General features: G+C 38.4%; 1 protein-coding gene across 4 annotated transcripts in view; it reads right to left on the bottom strand.

Annotated features, from left to right (window-relative positions):
• The window catches only part of TTC29 (tetratricopeptide repeat domain 29), a 123,676-nt gene that overhangs the window by 72,790 nt on the left and 32,686 nt on the right, over positions 1-18,200 (bottom strand). For all 4 annotated transcript variants that reach the window (XM_082237704.1, XM_082237703.1, XM_082237706.1 and 1 more), the window contains exons 5-6: positions 15,318-15,541; positions 10,575-10,760 (exon numbers count right to left, since the gene is read on the bottom strand). In XM_082237704.1, coding sequence (XP_082093830.1) covers positions 10,575-10,760; positions 15,318-15,541 — 410 coding nt within the window. The remainder of the gene's footprint in view (positions 1-10,574; positions 10,761-15,317; positions 15,542-18,200) is intronic.

The following is an 18,200-nucleotide window of genomic DNA, read 5'->3' on the forward strand; positions in this document are numbered from 1 at the left end:
TCTGATCAGCACAAACATATCATACGCTTGAAAACACAGCACTTTTACATACCATTACACGAATCACTAACAGAAATTAAAGAATTGCTAAAAATGCTTATAATTTAAGAGGCCCCCAGGATACAGCATCAAATCAATCAGTTAATCTTTGTTTTTTAATAGCTGAAATGACACTGTATAACTGCAAGCTTCTTTCAATAGGGGGTCCCCATTCTAAACTATTATACTAATGGAAAGACAATACTCATATATTAAAATGAATTAAATATAGTAAATAATTCATTTTTCATAGAAACTAGAAATGTGAGTGCAAAAGATTTGTGGCTTTAAAAAAAAGTTTACATTTTGAATAATAATCTGGTATCCGGGCTACATTTAAACTGCAATGTATCCTTCCTGATTTTGGGAGGGTGGCAGGTATAGCTCCCCCCCCCCAACTATATGATGTAAATGGAAATGCATATTCACATAGATCTCTATGGTTTCTGAATACTATTCTTCTTTACACTTATTCTTCTACATAACTGCAAAAGTGTAAATTTTTATTAGGAAAGAATTATCTTAGGCAAATATGAATGAAAAAGGATATATATGATCTTTATCATTCTGCACTATTTTTGAGCAGAAAGATTGACTAGATATTAACACAAATGGGTTTAAATGTGAAGCTGCCATAAAAGCAGGCACATAAATGTAATTCTCCCAGACGCTATTTTGATGCACATTTTTGATTCCATGAATATTTTATGAAATGGCCCAAACTAAAGCCATATAACATTCCTGCATTACTGATGCCTGCGCCCGTAAGCTACAAACATTAGAGGCATGATTGAATGCATTAAAATGAACTCATTCAGCAGCACATTGATTACTTGAAGGCAGGGGAAGAAAAAGAAGAGTTACCCCACTTAAGAAAACAGTACACAAATTTGAAGTTTACAATACAGAAAAATAAAGACGGATGATTGGAAGAATGTGATATTTAATAAGTAAATAAATGCAAATCTCTCTTAGGTCTGTATGTAACAAACTGACATTAATTAGGTCCACAGATTGCTTCAAGTATTATTCAGGTAATTCAAAACGTCGCAATCCGCAAGATGCATCGACTGACCTGTTCTAGCTCCATGTTTCAGCAATATCGAGAGAAACTAATTATTTCCTTTTCTGCTAGACTTTACATTTTGCAATGAAAATAACCCACTTGAAAACAATGGTGTAAAAATAATCTGACATGTCTATGTGGCGCATTTGTTCAGCAGCATTATGATAGAAAGCACATTTAATTTTATATTGTCCACATTGTACTGGAAACTTTAAAAGAAGCTAAAATTGAGAGAGAGAGCCAATAACATTTTATTACAATTTTAATCTATATTTGGGGGAATAAGCTACTATATGGTATGTAGCAGCTCTAAAATCTGTATCTGGTGGAATAAGCTGTTATACAGTACAGTACTGACGACACACCTCTTTACGGTGGCTTTTGACACCTGAGGTGTATATTTTTAGAACCCACCTTATTTCTTGTGATTGTAAGTTACTTTAAACAGTTTTTAACATTGTGTTTTAATCTGTTGTAAAGCACCCAGGGACATTAGTGTGAAGAGCGGATAATAAATTATAATAATTATAATAATAATACACAATTCTAAAATCTGTTAGCAGTGAGAGTTACTAGAAGCTTTGTGTTTAAGCACTCACCTGGTAGCCATGGGCAAGGAGGAATTGCATGCTGGCGTCCGCCAAAGGGCAAAGCGGTTTTTTAATGAATTCGGAACACAATGAACATAGAAATGAAGGCTAAATATTATGTTAAATAGCTAAAAAGAAAGCTACAAAGCATTACAATTATGCTTACATCCTTGAGGTTGCCAGCAACCCTATCAGCTATGGACATGACTCCTGAAACTGGAGCTCGGCCAATACACCACACTTTCTGCTTTCTCTGGCATATGCTGATTATTATAAATCTTTAAAAACCTAGCAGAGGTGGTCTAGAGGCTTATGTACTGTTAGGGTGTTTGGGAGACCGCCAACATAGATAGCTTCTAAGACTAGCATATAGTGTCAGGTCCAGGTGCTAGCATGGGATCAGCAGAAACCTATCATAGAGATTAGAATTCCCACAAGGTTCCATCTCAACATATAACTTAGCTGTGAGAAACTTAACATTTTATAAAAGAAACAGAATTAACCCCTTAAAGCCCCCTGGCCCCCAGGTTTTGCAGGCATGAAAGCAGCATTGCCATATTACCATAGAAATCTCCTCAAAATCACAATAATATTCCATGATGTGACAGCACAGAAAGCAGGTTGGGTATTCTATCCTTCCTCTTTGCTCAGCTTCCTCCTCCAGCCCAAGCACAGAGGTATAGTAGGTTTGCTGGGGGAAAATGCAGATTCGCCTATACTGTTAAGTTGTGGCTGAACATATCAGACGACACAGCGATTCTTCAAACAGCTCTTGTTTATTCACAGGCCAGAACAGAACTGAACTGAAGGGTTCAGCCAGCCTGCTTATACAGAGCTCCACTACAACGCAACAGTAACAACTTTCTGTAACTATCCAATCACTGAGCGTCACTTTCAATTCCTTATCTGCATATGTGGACCTGAGTGAAAACTATCTACAGTATCCCCCTGCTGGCCCAGGGTGAGAACTTCAGTACATAACATATACCATCCCCTGCTGGCTAGTAACTTAAGTGAGCTTATTTACAAGTAGGAACCAACAGTGAACAATATTATTCTGATTCAAATCTAATGCAAGGGCTTGAACTCAGTTTAAATGCTTGAGAGATTTACATTCTATTTGGCCTCTTGAATTAATTTAGTACAGTCAGTGGCACCAAACGGCCCTATGTACCTGTTTTTAAAAGTGGATGGGATTTTAGAAAGCACAAAGTAAGTATATCGCCCAGTTCTTCCTATGGTTAATAGTAAGCAATTCCTATTAGCAAATGCATTGGCTTTCATTTTGCCAACACTATTAATAGCTTCATATCAAACTAACAGCCCAAATCACGAGCAAAAATAATCAGAAACTCAATAAAGTCAAGTGTATACTGCCTAAGCTCATGAAATACAAGCATACTACAAGATTTGCAAGAGAGACTATTAATTAATATGTTGCCAGACAAGAAATTATAATCAGGAATTTTGCCACTAGATAAGGGAGAGATACGTGCCTGACATCTACTCCAATGCCATCTAGACACGACGAGGCAAAGCCATTTATTTTCCCTGGCCTTTTAATTCAATTTGATCTGTTTTATCTTGGCCAGTTTTGTTTTTTGTTATACTTATTTGAGTTTACTGCATATACTATATTTTAATGAGTTTACTGCATATACTATATTTTATTGGCCTGGCTTGCACATCATGCTGAGCCAGACCACAGCTTAGAGGAAACACATGTGCATGCAGGTTTGGCTGTGCTGAACAAACCACAAGCTGTAAATCACTGGTCAAAACTTAGTTACAGCTCATTATTACTGTGGAGAAAACTAAACAATGAACCTGGATTTGGACAACATGCCAAGACAATGTGGGACAGCAGCAAAAAGATGGGGCGGGGGCAAAGCACCTGCTCTTCTCCAGGATCCTGCACATTTGCACTAAGTCATGGTTTGGCTTAGTGTCACATGCAAAACAGGATAATACATGTTTTTGATTTGTTTTATTGTGTTTTTAATTTTTTGTATGTTGCTCTGCAAATTTTACTGAACTGTGGGTTATATTTCCTTAAAATAAACAAGTGCATTTTATGTCACTGATTAGGTGGACAAAAGACCAGTTTATTCTGGATTTTATTCTGATCCTGATCTGATTTTAGGATGTATTTTAATGGATTACCTGATTTTATGTTAATGTGTTATACATTTGATGTTAGCTTCTCTGAGCCCGGTTTTGGCTGGGGAGGACGGGGTATATATTATTATTATTATTATTATTACTTTGATTTACACAGGCAAGCAAGGTAAAGCAGAGCAAGCAAGGGGCAAGTACGTATATGTACTATACCAGCCCAGCCTTTTCTGACTGCAATGCTGCTTAGACTGGAGAACTGGCTAGAGAATTTGATGCTTTATGGGGTCAGGTGAAATCCTATTGGCCCCTTATGTCACTTGACAGTTGTAGGTCAGCAAGTAATACTCAGCTGCCTTGGTGACACTCAAACACTTCAGATATCAGGGCAGTAGCTCCCTCTTCTGGTGATCTGCCATACATTCAAGAGAGTAAGACATCTGGGGTCTCAATGCCAGAGTATCTGTTTGAGATACCATTTGACTACTTCATTGCCGATACGCTATCAGATCCAGCCATTGTAAAACGTAAGAATTTAGCTATACATTCCAGCCATCAATAAGTAATATTAAATCCATTTTAATGAACCAGGGGGGACTTTAAGGCTTAATTCTATTAAAACCAGTGTGACTGCAAACCTTTGGCTGGATTGTTTCCAAGATTACACTTGAATAATGTATAAATAGATATAAAAAAACAAGGATCCTAGCTACACATTAATTCACAGCACAATAATTCTACGGACAATCATTTATTCCCTAGACAATAATTCTATAGCTCCAGTGGAAAGGGCATCTCTAAAACCAAGGTCTCCTCTGCAAAGAACTAACAGTAACTTTGCCTCTCCAAAAGTTTGTTCTGTTTAAGAAGAACATTAGGATCCAATGCAGCATTCCAATGCCTTGCGAAGCTTTGAAGCAAAAAGAAAAAAAGGAAAAAAAGTTTTGGGGGGTGAAAGCAGCTTTGAATGAAGCTTCATCTCAGTACTACTCATTAAACAATAAATAATTAAAATACCACAGAAACAGACAGGTAAAATACAAGCAGCGGTGTCAGTAACAGACTTAAAAGAGAAATGTAGAAAAATGAATTTTAAAAAAGCAATGAAATAATTCATTTGAAGTTTTAATAAATTTCAATTGCAGCCTTGTTTAAAGATATATTAGACTTTAGGGATGGGACCTAATTATGATCCAAATGGGCACCTAAATTTTTTAAACAGTGTTTCCTTTTCAGAAGCTGTTCCTTCAGACCCACAGACTGCTTTTAAAATTCCCTTGACTTCAGAAAAAGGTGTGGGGGCATATTGCACAAGAGCAATTCACGGGGAAGCAGCCCATGGGGCCCACATGAAATCTCTCCCCCCCCCCCCCCGTTTCCTTTTGAATTCAGTGGACTTGAATTCAGTGGACTTTATGCTTTGGATGTTCTGTGGAGCAAACTTCAGCCCAAGAAACTCTGCAAAAGTAAAGAGAAAAGAGCGTGCTGTGTCTATATTTTTTCAACCACAAGACCTTGAACTTTAGTGCTTAAGACCAAACATGCATTTATGATGAATGATAGAAGATTTATTTTCATTTCTAACATTATGTATGCATTGATATGTATATAGCAGACAAGAAAGCTAACATAACGGTACCCTAATAATCAGCTCAATCACGATCATTTGATATTGGTACAGTGGTACTTTGGGTTACAGACGCTTCAGGTTACAGACTCCGCTAACCCAGAAATAGTACCTCGGGTTAAGAACTTTGCTTCAGGACGAGAACAGAAACAGTGCAGCGGTGGCGGTGCGGTGGCGGCGGGAGGCCCCATTAGCTAAAGTGGTACCTCAGGTTAAGAACAGTTTCAGGTTAAGAATTGACCTCTGGAACGAATTAAGTTCTTAACCCAAGGTACCACTGTATTGTATTATACCTATGACAATGAGGAGTCTCCATGACAGGGAATATTCAGGAAGGAAGAGGCTGTGTTACAGTGCAGGACAGCTAGACAGCAGGCCCATTTAGAGTTTTATTATCTTTTCCTATCTGCAGTGCTGTTACTGATTTCACTTCAGCTTATTTTGCCTCACTTCAGGGAAAAGCTGGGGGCATGGGAGCAACAACAGATCGCTGGAAGGAAGAAATGACCCTTAAGAGGGGTGTGGGGGAAGGGGCTCAAGAAGATGGCTCTTGAGGAGGAGGCCAAGGCCACCTGTGCTTCCAGCGAAAAGAAAAACACTTCGTTGCCATGAATGCCTGCAACTTGGACTCCAAACTTTCAGAAAGGCAAGAAGTGGCTATGCTTATTCCAGAAGCCATAGAGATGAATGGAGCAGCTCCCCATCAACACACATACACACAAACTGCCCCTATTCCTTCCCTTCTGTCTTCCTTTCCACTGACAGCAGGGCAACTGCTGTCACCATGCAAGGAATTGAGGAATATGTGAGTGTATAATGGTGTGGTAAAAAAACAAACAGCTTCCTTTTTCATTTTACCTTGCCCTGTTTCGTTAAGAGAAACGACAAGGGAATGCCTCCCAAAATTAGTTGGCTCATCAAAGCAAAGCCCTGTCAACCAATTTTACTTGTCCTCGGACATTTCGTGATTTGTATTGATTTCATGTAGTGTTTTATTGCAGGATTTTATTCCCTTTATTGTATACCGTCATGAGAGTCTTGCACTGAAGAGTGGCCTATACATTTAGTACATAAACAGTCTCTGCCTTCCCCTGTCTAGGCTGTCCCTGTTGATCATAGGTTTCCACTTTTCACTTCCTTGCTAAAAAGCAGAGGCACGCCAAGCAAAGATTTTCACATACACACAACACAGAATTTTACTTCCTTAGAAGCAGGAAGGGGGGGGGATATAAGCCTTGAAGAAAAGGGGGACAACTTGTACCATGTATAAGTTGATGGCCAGTGAGAAAACGAGGCTGAAGGAAATGCTCATGTATGAGGTAAGTGCAGAAGAAGCTCTGGAACAGCAGCTTCAATGGAGCTGCTGAACACAAGGCAAACTTTTGAGATTGTGGGCTAGGGAGCCCAAAGTGGTGATCAGAGGATGATAGGGTTCATGTATCAATTAGAACTCATTAGAAATGTAAACCACTATTATCAGCAGTATTCTTCTTCTTAATATTTTTGTGTGTGTAATGGCTACTTGTTAAACACAATAAATTGAACTGAACTGATTAGCTAAACCTTTGACTGCATGTCAACTGTCTAAGATATTAAACTTAAAACGATAGAAGGTATAATGAAAAAGCTTCATCATTAAAACTGCTAGTTTTCCTATATTTCTAGGATTTTTGACAGTAAGTTAAAAATTATGAAAACAAAAATAATTACAAAATACTACAGTTACAAAATACTACTAAAAATGTGTGTTAGCCAGAATGCTGAAAAGGCATTCATACAGGGCTAATTCAGCTGTACTTGCTTGCATCTAAATTATTTGTTTAAGAAATGTTTACACAAAGTCTTATAAAAAGGGAGATTTGTTCTTGTTTTCCCCCTCCCTAATATTAAAACATAAATATATAGTTGTAACAAAAAGCCAAACAGTACTACAGTATAAGTAAATGCAGCATGACAAATCCTTTCAATTTGTTCCAATTTCCACTATAGTTCAGCTGCTTGCATGTATGCATTTTTACCATAGTTAACAACAATATGACTTTTGTTCATCAGCATACATATCATTTTGTCACATAGGCCTATTTGTAGATTTCATCATCCTATTCATTTAAATTGAAGATACAAATAATCAATGTGGAATCAATTCAAGCTAATAACTGTCAGTTCAATACCTATAGCAATATATTATTTCAGTGTAATAAGATTAGAATCTTTGTACGGGAAGCAAAACCCTGTGCTTGCATAGAGATGAACTGAATTATCCAATAAGTATTTCCATCAGTCTGCTCTTCAGACTTGTCATTCTGGATTTATGGGTGCTTCCCTCTGGTCATGGAATGGCAGGGAATTGTACCAGTCTCCAAAGACATTCCACATTAACATACTGCAGAAACTCTCACATTGACCTCTCAAGTCAAACTTCATAGGCTAATGAAAATGGTTTTAATTTTTAATGCAACTAGAACTATGAAACTATTGCTGACCTGGTTCGCACATAACACAAAGCTAAACCGTGGCTTAGCTCGGATGTGCGAGCACATGGACTGCCAGAGAAGAAATCATGCCTGCTTTGCTCTTCCTCTGGTCCAGCTACTGCTGTGACACTGTGAGCTAAACTGTGATTTGGCCTAGGGCAGGCTTCCTCAACCTCGGCGCTCCAGATGTTTTGAGACTACATTTCCCATCATCCCTGACCACTGGTCCTGCTAGCTAGGGATCGTGGGAGTTGTAGGCCAAAAACATCTGGAGGGCCGAGGTTGAGGAAGCCTGGTCTAGGGTATTATCTGAACCCGGGCTTGTGGTTTGACTCACAACAGACAAACCCCAAGCTGTAGCCAAGGTTTGTTCTATTGCTAACTATTCATGCTTTGCCTGCAGTGAAACAAATCAGGAGCCCAGGTTTCGGTGATGCACCAAGTCAACTCATTTTTTTGCTCATAGCAATGCAGCAGCATGCCTCAGAAGGAGCAAAACAGCTGCAGTCTTCCCTCTGGGAGCTCACATGTTCATGCTGAGCCATGGTTCAGCTCACTGTTACGCATGAATTGGGTCACTACATTTTGGTGGAAGACTGGTAACAACTTTCCAAAGTGAAAATGTAATTCTAAAATAGGCTTCAATGAAGGGTTGCCACCCGAATGTACCTAACAGCAAAATCCTATGCCTATTTGTAAGTTCCACTGAGTTCAGTGGGACTTCCTACCACATAAGCGTATACAGAATCAAAAGATTTAAAACACTGTCAGAATATAAATTTGGAAGTGCATTACACTGGCACACAATACTTCTCTACAAATATTACAGTAATTTCTTGGCTGCCAATAGGTACACTTTGCTGTCAATAGGTGAATTAATTGAAGGCTATTCCAAGCAAGACAGAGTAGCATGACTGATATGAGAATACAAAGTCTGGATGGAATTGCAGTCCTCTTTAAGACTCTGGTTTGTAATTTTGACTCAGGCTCGAACCTTATCTTTAGGTGTCAGTTGAGACTAGGTTGAAGGGCTAGCTATGCTCATTAGAGATGTCAAATTTGGCCACGGTGATCCATGTCTTAGCTACACATCCGGACCAGACTAATGCAATGTACTGTGAATATGAGGATACCTCTGAAATGTGTCCAAAAACTATAGCTGGTGCAGAATAAGGCTTTTCATTAAGATCACACACACACTTGTTAAAATAGCTACCATTGACTTCTGGTTTGTTTCTGGGCTCAAAGACATCCTAAATGGCTTAGTAAAAGATAATTACAAGACTGCTTGTATCCATATAAATCTGCCCAATCATTAGTTTTTCTGAATAGGCTACTATTGCATTTTTTAGTTGAGGTTAACAGGAATGAGAAAGGAAGCCTTTCCTGTGGCCATCCTAGACTATGAAATTCTCTCCCTAGAGATTGCTTGCCTCACCCCTCATTTCTGGCTTTTCACTGCTGTGTGAAGTATCTGGCCTGCAATATTATTTGTTTTAAAGTGTTGCTACTATTTATATTGCTAATATACTATCTGTTCTTTTGGCGTTTTTATTCTGTGAAAGGGCACTAACATCTAAAGGAATTCCATGCTGAAATAAACAGATCCCACTGTTATGTAGACTATTGCAAAGAAAAGTGTACTGAAAGGAATAATCTATATGGAATGCAATAATTCACATTCCTTCAATCATTTCCTACAGTTAAGTCTTGTAGCTGAATTCCTTTAGCTTTTATTAAGTGAAGGATTCCTACAGATGCTCCAGCCACAAATTACTCCCTTAGAGCAAATCAGAATTTTCCTACTTCTATTTCACAATGCTTCACTTTCCTGTGAAAATAAAATGTTATTAAAAACAGGTTTGGTGCTTCTTCCAATCAGAACAGACTGAACACCATTGCTATTTTTCAGTAAATGGGAGGTGTCTGAAAACCTCTGTAGCCTTCTTCTGAACAAGTTTTCATTATGACCTTTGGAGTGTATCATTTTTTAGTATATCATGCAATGTTGCCGTAAATATATTTAAATATTAAATTATCTTTCTCATACCATGCATTAAACAGAGTTTAGGCAGTGGGTTAATAAGGGTAGAGAGTACGACTTTGCAAGAGTCTTTGAAGATATTAATTTTTATATAATTTTCTGACAGTAACTTCATTTTTGATCTCTGAAAGGTGAAACAGTTTAAAAATGAAAACAACGAAAATCAAGTCTGCATCAGCTTTTGCCATTATAAAGAATTATTTAGCCATAACTCAACAGAAATATGTGCAATATTGCCACACACTAATCAACACAAGAAAATGTGAACTCTGGATTTGTATAAAGGGCAATGCTACTTAGTAATTGCATCTGTAGATTCCACGACTGTTAAGAACAAAATTTAGAAACAAAATTGGTGTTTACCAAACAGTTCACTGAGTCATCATCTGCACACAGTCCTAACTATTGGTCACTAGAATTTATACTATTTTGATGGTTTTGTCACTTCAGCAAAGATCATCAAATTTTCATGTTCCCTCAGAAAGAATGTGAAAACAAATATACCCAAACTGCATCAGATGCCACATCCTACACTTTACAACCTTACTGCTCACATACAGATTTTTAGGGACCTTGCCAATAATTTTCAATGCAATCAATTATATTCTCTGTTACCTACCTTGCTCCTCATAAACAAGTCCCATATTTGAATGCGCTTCAGCTTCTCTCCTTCCGCCATCTATTTTAATCAGCTGAGCAGTTTTGTAGCATTGTTCATAGAAGTAATTCCTTAGCCATCTGTCTTCTGGTTTGTTGAAGCAATAGGCCAAATTCAGCTGGTTACAATACACCTCGTCATAGAATTCTTCAGTGAAAAGAAAGTAATTAAATCTTAAGATATGATAAAATATATGCTATGCTTACTTTCTTAATGTTAAGTTTAAAAATAAATACGCAAGATTCAAGACTTTGAATTTCTTTCTATGGATCTCATTGGACTCTATCCCTTCTGGGCAGTATTTACGTAGATCATATGCTTGTTAAGAGTTCACACATACCCCTGAGCTAGACGGAGGTGGGCCAAAACCTCTCTCCCCAAGAAATTGGGATCACAAAGGTCAGGAAGCTGGTGAAGTTCAAAGCCTAACATTGCCCTTAAATACATGCCTTAACAGCAGCCATCTACACTTATAGAGAAAAATATAAGTATCACACTGGCAAACACAATTGCAGCTGGAGCCAGATCTCCTTTCCAGGGTCATTCAGCCTCTCATCAAGATCAACCCCGCAGAGAGGCATAATATTTCTCTTATGTTCAGAATACACAGTCTGTTCCATCTGTACTGGATCAATTTCAAATATTGCTGCCTGAGGATATAGAGAAGCTGTGGAATGCCCTCTGTACACAGGTGTGTCTGACACCTTCACCATGTGGCTTTCAGAAGATGTTGGAAATGCACCTCTTTAGCCTGGCCTTTGACACCTGAGATGTGGGTTTTCAGGACCCAACCTCATCCCTGCTACTGTACAAGCAACAACAGTTTTGCACACCTTCAATTTGCGTGCGACAACACGCGTGCGCATCACTGCAACCCGGAAGGGGCTGGAAAAGGGAATTAGACAGGGGTGGAAGCATAATGGGGCATAACAGGGTGCAGAAGGCTTATGCAAACCCCGCCAACCTGAATGAGGGTCAGGAATGAAATCTCTGTAATTTTTTAAACTGTTTTTAATGCTGAAATTGCAATTGCTGCAGCCTGCTCTGGGACCTGCTGGTGAAAGGCAGGTAATAATAATAATAATAATAATAATAATAATAATAATAATAATTTTAAAGGAAATCAAATGTTATCAAATAGATGTGCATCTGAAATAGAAACACAAGAACTGAATTTGTTCTGAAATACCAATTTCAACACAATCTCTTCTACACTTCGGCTAGACTGCTTCTTGTCATGAACCTAATATTCTCTGATAGCAACATGAATTTATGTGGCACAATGAAGTAAATTTCTATAGTATAGCCCATCCGCCCCACAGCATCCAAAACTCCCATTGTTCTAGGCACATTTTGCGACAGGGAATTTCATTAATGCAAGCAGTTTCTGAACTCTGGGAGCAGTACTGTGCCTAAGATTTCAGATTAAAACGGCCACTGCTGGAACGAAAGGAGGACCTTTTTCTGCCACTCTCTGAGGACTGGAGAAGAATATTAGGGGGGCGGGCAGGGGAAGTATGGCCTTGTTTTTTGTAGTCTTCAGATGAGGACTAGACCATGTGAAAAATGAATATAAGATTTTAGCTCCAGTCCATTCATTTTCATCTTTGCATTCTTGTTATACAAAAGAGTGCCTAGACGTTCTGTTGCAGCGACCATAACCTAGGTTTAAGGTGACGTTTAGCTCCTAGCTTTCATATCTCAGTTTCCCTGTGAAGCACAACTAATAAGAACCAGTTCTGGCATGATTATTATACTCCACCCTGAACACAGCTTTAAGGTGTGCATATAAATAATCATATTGTAGCTCAGTATATTTTGTGCAGGGATATCTGGTGGTATCATGAGAAAACCATACTGCTCTGGCAGAATGTTATTGTTTACAGTACTTATTGGAGCAAATCTCCCCCATTCAAATGCACCTTTTCATTGGCATTCAGGACTCAATCTTCACTTGACTGATTCCCTTGCCTCTCTTGGTCAAGTTTATTGTGGTCTTCCTTTACTGGGTGAATGGAATGGTCTGCAGCAGCTATTTTTTGCCTTCCTAGAGGCCCTCCTGAAGTAATGCAAGTTTCCCATCTACCTTAGTGTCACTGCTTGGAAAAGTGCTTATTCTCTGAAACTAGTTTGAGAAAATAAAATGAAATTACATGCTCATGCTGTCTCCTTAAGAAGTACTGTATGAGGGAGAAAAGAGCAAAAGGGCAAGGAGGCTATTGTCTTCTTCTAGCTCTAAAGACAAGCCTGCCATGCAAATATTAAATCAAATGGTGCCACCATGTCCACTTCGGAGGCAGTGCAACACAGACACACACACACACACACACACACAAAAACACATGTGTGTTACATTCAATATTGCATTTCCAGTCCTCAGAGTCACCCATCTGCATTTTAATGTGATATGTGTCAGCAGATACGAATGCAAGTAACAATAAACCTATTAAATGGTATCATAAAGTATATCACATGTAAACAGATCAAAAAGAGCAAAGAAAAAAATGGAGTGACTGCTAATTGGAATAAAGTAATACATACGACAGGATAGCTTTAACTGCTCTTTGTTACTGAATATCAAAGCTTCAGAGTTCTGTAAAATTATGCAAATAACTTGAGGTAAGTACCCTACAATTCTCAAGAGATGGAAGTGACCTGAGGCTGACTATTGTTACTGTTGCAGCCCTGATTGAATGAACTTTAATGTGACCCTCAGGTGTCTATCCTTTCAGTGAATAAGAATAAGTCGTGCACAAAGATAACCGTTTCAGTATAATTGTTTTGGACACAAACTGGCCAAATGTGCTGGAGTCATATGAATAAAGCAGAGCAATTTTTTTATTTTAGCCTGTCTCTTTACATTGTTTAGATTACTGCACGGACAGGTATAAAAAAAGAGACAGTACTGCTCTCCCAGATAATTGCCCACATTATATTTCAGCATGCTTTGGGTTCAAAACAAAATTTTGTCGATCACAGTATGCTATTAGCATGGCTTAGTCCACTTTCTAGAAAACAAACGTTTTGTCTTCCACATAGCCAGTCTTCAACATGTGATGAACATTTTTATAAGCACAATCTAAAGTTGTTCATTTTCCTGCAAATTTTCTAAGCTGTCATTTTAATTTCTGTCCGTCCGTTTCAGAATTAAACCTCAAGCTAACAACAGAAAGCCTAAAAGTGAAACATTACAGAAGTGATGAACCTTGTGAGTAAAATGAAGGCTTCTGAGAAGGTAGACAGATTAAAGAGTTCACAGTTCAGCAGTTGTATAGTTTAGGCCATATTGGGTAAACCAGGTTGTACCTGGTAATAACTAGCAACTCATAGACTTGTGGGAAGGGTGCATGATGGAGGAAAAGGTGGTCATTACTTTATGGATTAGGCCTAGACTGGCCTGCAAACCAGTCCTAGCTCCCAACATGACAGACTGAGCCATTAAAATAATACAGTCAGCATCTTCTTAACCATTTGGAGAAAATTGTATATAGGGATATCAAACTTGGGCTACAATATTGTGTAAAATAATATTGAACTCTGCATGCAGGAAGATTTACTGAGGATGACTGTACAAACTAGCCCTGTTTGTATGTCTACTAAGCACATCAGAGGAGTACATGGCAAACAAGTTGCTTGCAAGCTTTCTGCCGGTATACACTGCACTACTATATCTAAAACTTGACAGCAAATCCTATGAAATGTAGTAGTAAATGCTCCCCTTCACTCTGATTCATATCAGCCTTTTCTTGCTGCTGCAATTTTGCCTGTTTCCACACTATGTAAATGTACTACAGCCCCTATTCTTATACACAGTGTGCCCAGCATTCTCCATTCACTAATATGGAAAACTCTTTGTGACACCATACCATATTTAGGTCCTGCCTCTTCCTTCAACCTCCTTTCCACCTGCAGTCTGGGTATAAGATCACCATTCCAAAACAGCCAATCCTGTTGCACCCTGACCCCATCAGATGCAAAGTCCTTTCCTCTCCTACCTACTAATGCCCTTGATGCATGCCCTGAGGCCTTTCCTCAGAAATCTATGTCTCATGGCTGCAACGCTTCACCACTAACACAGTGAAATTACTTTCACAATGAAATTGGTGTGTTAAGTGGATGCGAGACTGCAGCCTAGAAGGACCATATTCAATACAACAATTTCAATCAGAGGAATTCAACAACTGATACATGGATACATTCTTTATCAAAGAATATTAATAGTCATGGTCCCATTCTTAAACACAAAGAAAAGAACTTTGGCCTGGAATTTGTAGGAAAATATCATGCACAGAACACTCTGGGTCTTCCATTTTAGACCAAACTGACTTTAATTGCTAGATAAAAACATACAATAGCAAGTACTTAATTTTAAAAATCAATACATAAAACTAAACAGTAGGGAAAACACTAGAGTGACTGTAATTGAGATGTTAGTTAAATCTATCAATGGGATCCTGGTGACATCTTTACACACAGAGAGAGAGAAAGAGAGAGAGAGAGAGAAAAGACTCCTCATTTTGTCACCTGAGTATTTAACTGTAAGTCTGATAATTCAGTGTTACCCACAATTTATTCTATAAATACAGTTGACTAAGGCTGAAATGTGCTAAAGCCCAGTAATGTTTCAAATTCATACATGAAACAATTTGGAATCTCCCCTCAGGCACACATTGCTGCTCCATTACCCAGAATTCCTCTATTTACCTGATCGTAGGGCTGCCTCAGCCCTGGTCAGGAAGTGGTGAAGCTGATCCAGCTTATCAGGCTGTTCCGCTAGGGACTTCTCCAGCCATATGGCTGACCCAGGCCCTGCAGCCTCCCTCAAGGCATTCCAGTGCTCTATCAGAGTGAAGAGCTCGGCGAAAGACTTGTGATAACCCTGTCGCAGCATGTCTATGCAGATGTTCTTCTTGTATGAATTCCGGTAACTGGGAATTTTAAAAAAGGCCAGTTTTAATTCTTTAAATGTGAATTATCTACTTCCACTGAAAGAGATCAAGATACACACAGAGATATTACTTACACACACACGCAATCAGTATACACCAGTGATTAAAATGTGACAAGTGTTTCTTTCACCAACTCATTTTTTTCTTGGTAAATGCCCACACATCTTCAACAGAGGAAAGCCGCAGTAGGCGTTTAATACTATTTCTACTACAACTGCATTACAAATATAACAGTGTTCTGCAATTGAAATCAGCCATGAAGGTCAACTGAGTTAACCTACGGGGGGGGGGGATTCTTACCCAAACGTTGCGGCATTTGTTCACTAGAACACAAGCTCAGAGTTTACTTAAAACAGGGAGCAGTGGGGGAAGCTAAGCATATACTGCATGTCAAAACAATGTATATGTTAAATAGTTTTGCTGGAGGTTATGGTGGTTTGGTTTAAAATGTCTGACATAGTATTTGTTAGAACTAGACTCCTTACATATTATTTGCCTGTGTTCAATATCCGTCTTCAGCTGGGACTAATTTAGTAACACAGAAGTTTCATAATTTCCACCTAATTTTAAAACCAAATGACATATCCACAGAGATACAATGAAGAATGTATATCAAAGTTATTCTAATAATAAACATGGAACAGATATTCATATTAAAACATGTATAATTAAACACTATCAAGAGATGGTACATATTTCAAGGCATATTACTCTGCTATAGCAAGGCCATTTTCATGTTACATCAAACCAACTGTAGAATATTAATTGTTGATTTTTTGATTAAAAGTTCAGTTAATTCCAATTTACAGAAAGTGCTGCCCTTCAATATTGTATCGTTAAAATACACTTGAACATTAGAAACATACATTTTTACTTGTTCCTGTTATTGAAACATGAATGGAAACAGATTTTGCTTAAAAGCATTGCTATGATCATATTTTAATATAAGCAGTAGAACTTGATAACAGTCCCTAATGGTTAGTATATGGTTTTATATACAAAGTAAATTTCAGAACAGAGCACTGCTATTTACTAACTAGTAATGTTGTTAAAGAAAGCAAGAAGATCTTTGCATTTCTTTATAAACAAGTTCTTCAAGGACAATGGTAACTGCATTTTTACTATTGAAACCAGAAGCCTATGCACAACAACAAACATTAGTGAAGCACTTTAAAAAAGCACTGTACAACAAACAAAGTTGAAGACAAGCCCTGTCTGCAAAAGTTTTTGGTCTACTGGACACAGAGACAGGGGAAAAGAGTAGGAAACTGCAGAAAACTAAAGAATAGACCTAGCAGAATAAAATACATCGCAACAGTTTAAAGGAAAACTGACGTAATATCATGCAAAAAGGCACAGGGCTGGCCCAAGGCATTTGATGCTTCTTCCCATACCACATACACAAGCCAGCTAGGTCGGCAGCTGAATCTTACTTACTGGTGACAGGGCACCATCCTTCGCCACACCTGATAGCTTAGGGACACAGAGCAAGCCATATGGCTGGCAAAGGTCTATCTTCCAATACCATCCTGCTCCTTAGCATCAGCTAAGGCAGCTGCCTTACTCTACCTAACCTGTAGAATACACTGTCAGCAGGTAAGAAATAAGTAAATTTAAAAGGGACAAATAAGAGATAACATATGACATTCTGGCTTGACCAAGTGTGCTCTCCTAGCAATGGTGACATGGCCAATTACCAGACGGTGGAAGTAAAGTTGTACAATACATGCAGCCCCAGCCATTCATGGGTTACAGAGCTTGCATGGCAGAAAGGCAACAGTGTGGATTTTGTAATTTAAATATGTCAAGACCGGAGGAACTACAGTGAGAATAGGAGACAGAACAAGACTAAGAAGGCCAGAATGCTGGCTCCAGAACTGGTCTGCAGCTTACTGGAGACTGAAATATTACTGAAGGTGTATGTCTTAGGCTCTTCCTTGGATCAACGTTCACTTAAAAGGGTCTGCTGAAGGTTCATGCTGCAGAAGTTAGAGAATGACCCTTTTAAGTGAGCACTGATCTAAATAGAGCTTAGACCAGAAACCTCCCTACAAGTCCTTTGTGGCCTCTAGGATTGGTATAGTAGTGAAGATGGAGCCCCCAGAGATAAGGGAGCCTCTGGAGAGGTGTATCTGAGGACATAGACAAGAAATATTATTGGGAACAGGAGACTGAGGAAAAATGGTTCCTTAGGGTTCTTCCTCTTCTTGACCAGTAGAAATCCCTACAGATGCAAAACTAAGAGTTCACTTTTGGATAAATTAAAAAAAAAACAAGAAAACGTTAATGAGGAAAATAATAAAACAGCCACAGATTATTAGCTAAACAAAAAAAAAATTGGGAGATTTAATATATAGTTGTAGCTCAGTAGAATAAAACTCTCTCTATATATATGACGGTGTTAAAAGAACAAACAAGGGAAGTCAAATTAACACCTAAGAAGACCAAAGAAAGAGCCTCATGGAACTCCAAAGAGGAAGGGATTTTAAAAGTACTATTAAAAGAAACAATTAAAAAAGAAAAAGAAAAGAAGACAAATCTAGCAAAAACAGGATGCTTAAAATCTAAAGCAAGGGAAAGAGTACAATATTAGTAGTACAGTATCAAAAAAATCAGATGGAGGACAGAATAACCTAAT

The sequence above is a fragment of the Podarcis vaucheri genome (assembly GCF_965113315.1).
Source record: "Podarcis vaucheri genome assembly, chromosome: 9".
NCBI classification, from domain to species: Eukaryota; Metazoa; Chordata; class Lepidosauria; order Squamata; family Lacertidae; genus Podarcis; species Podarcis vaucheri.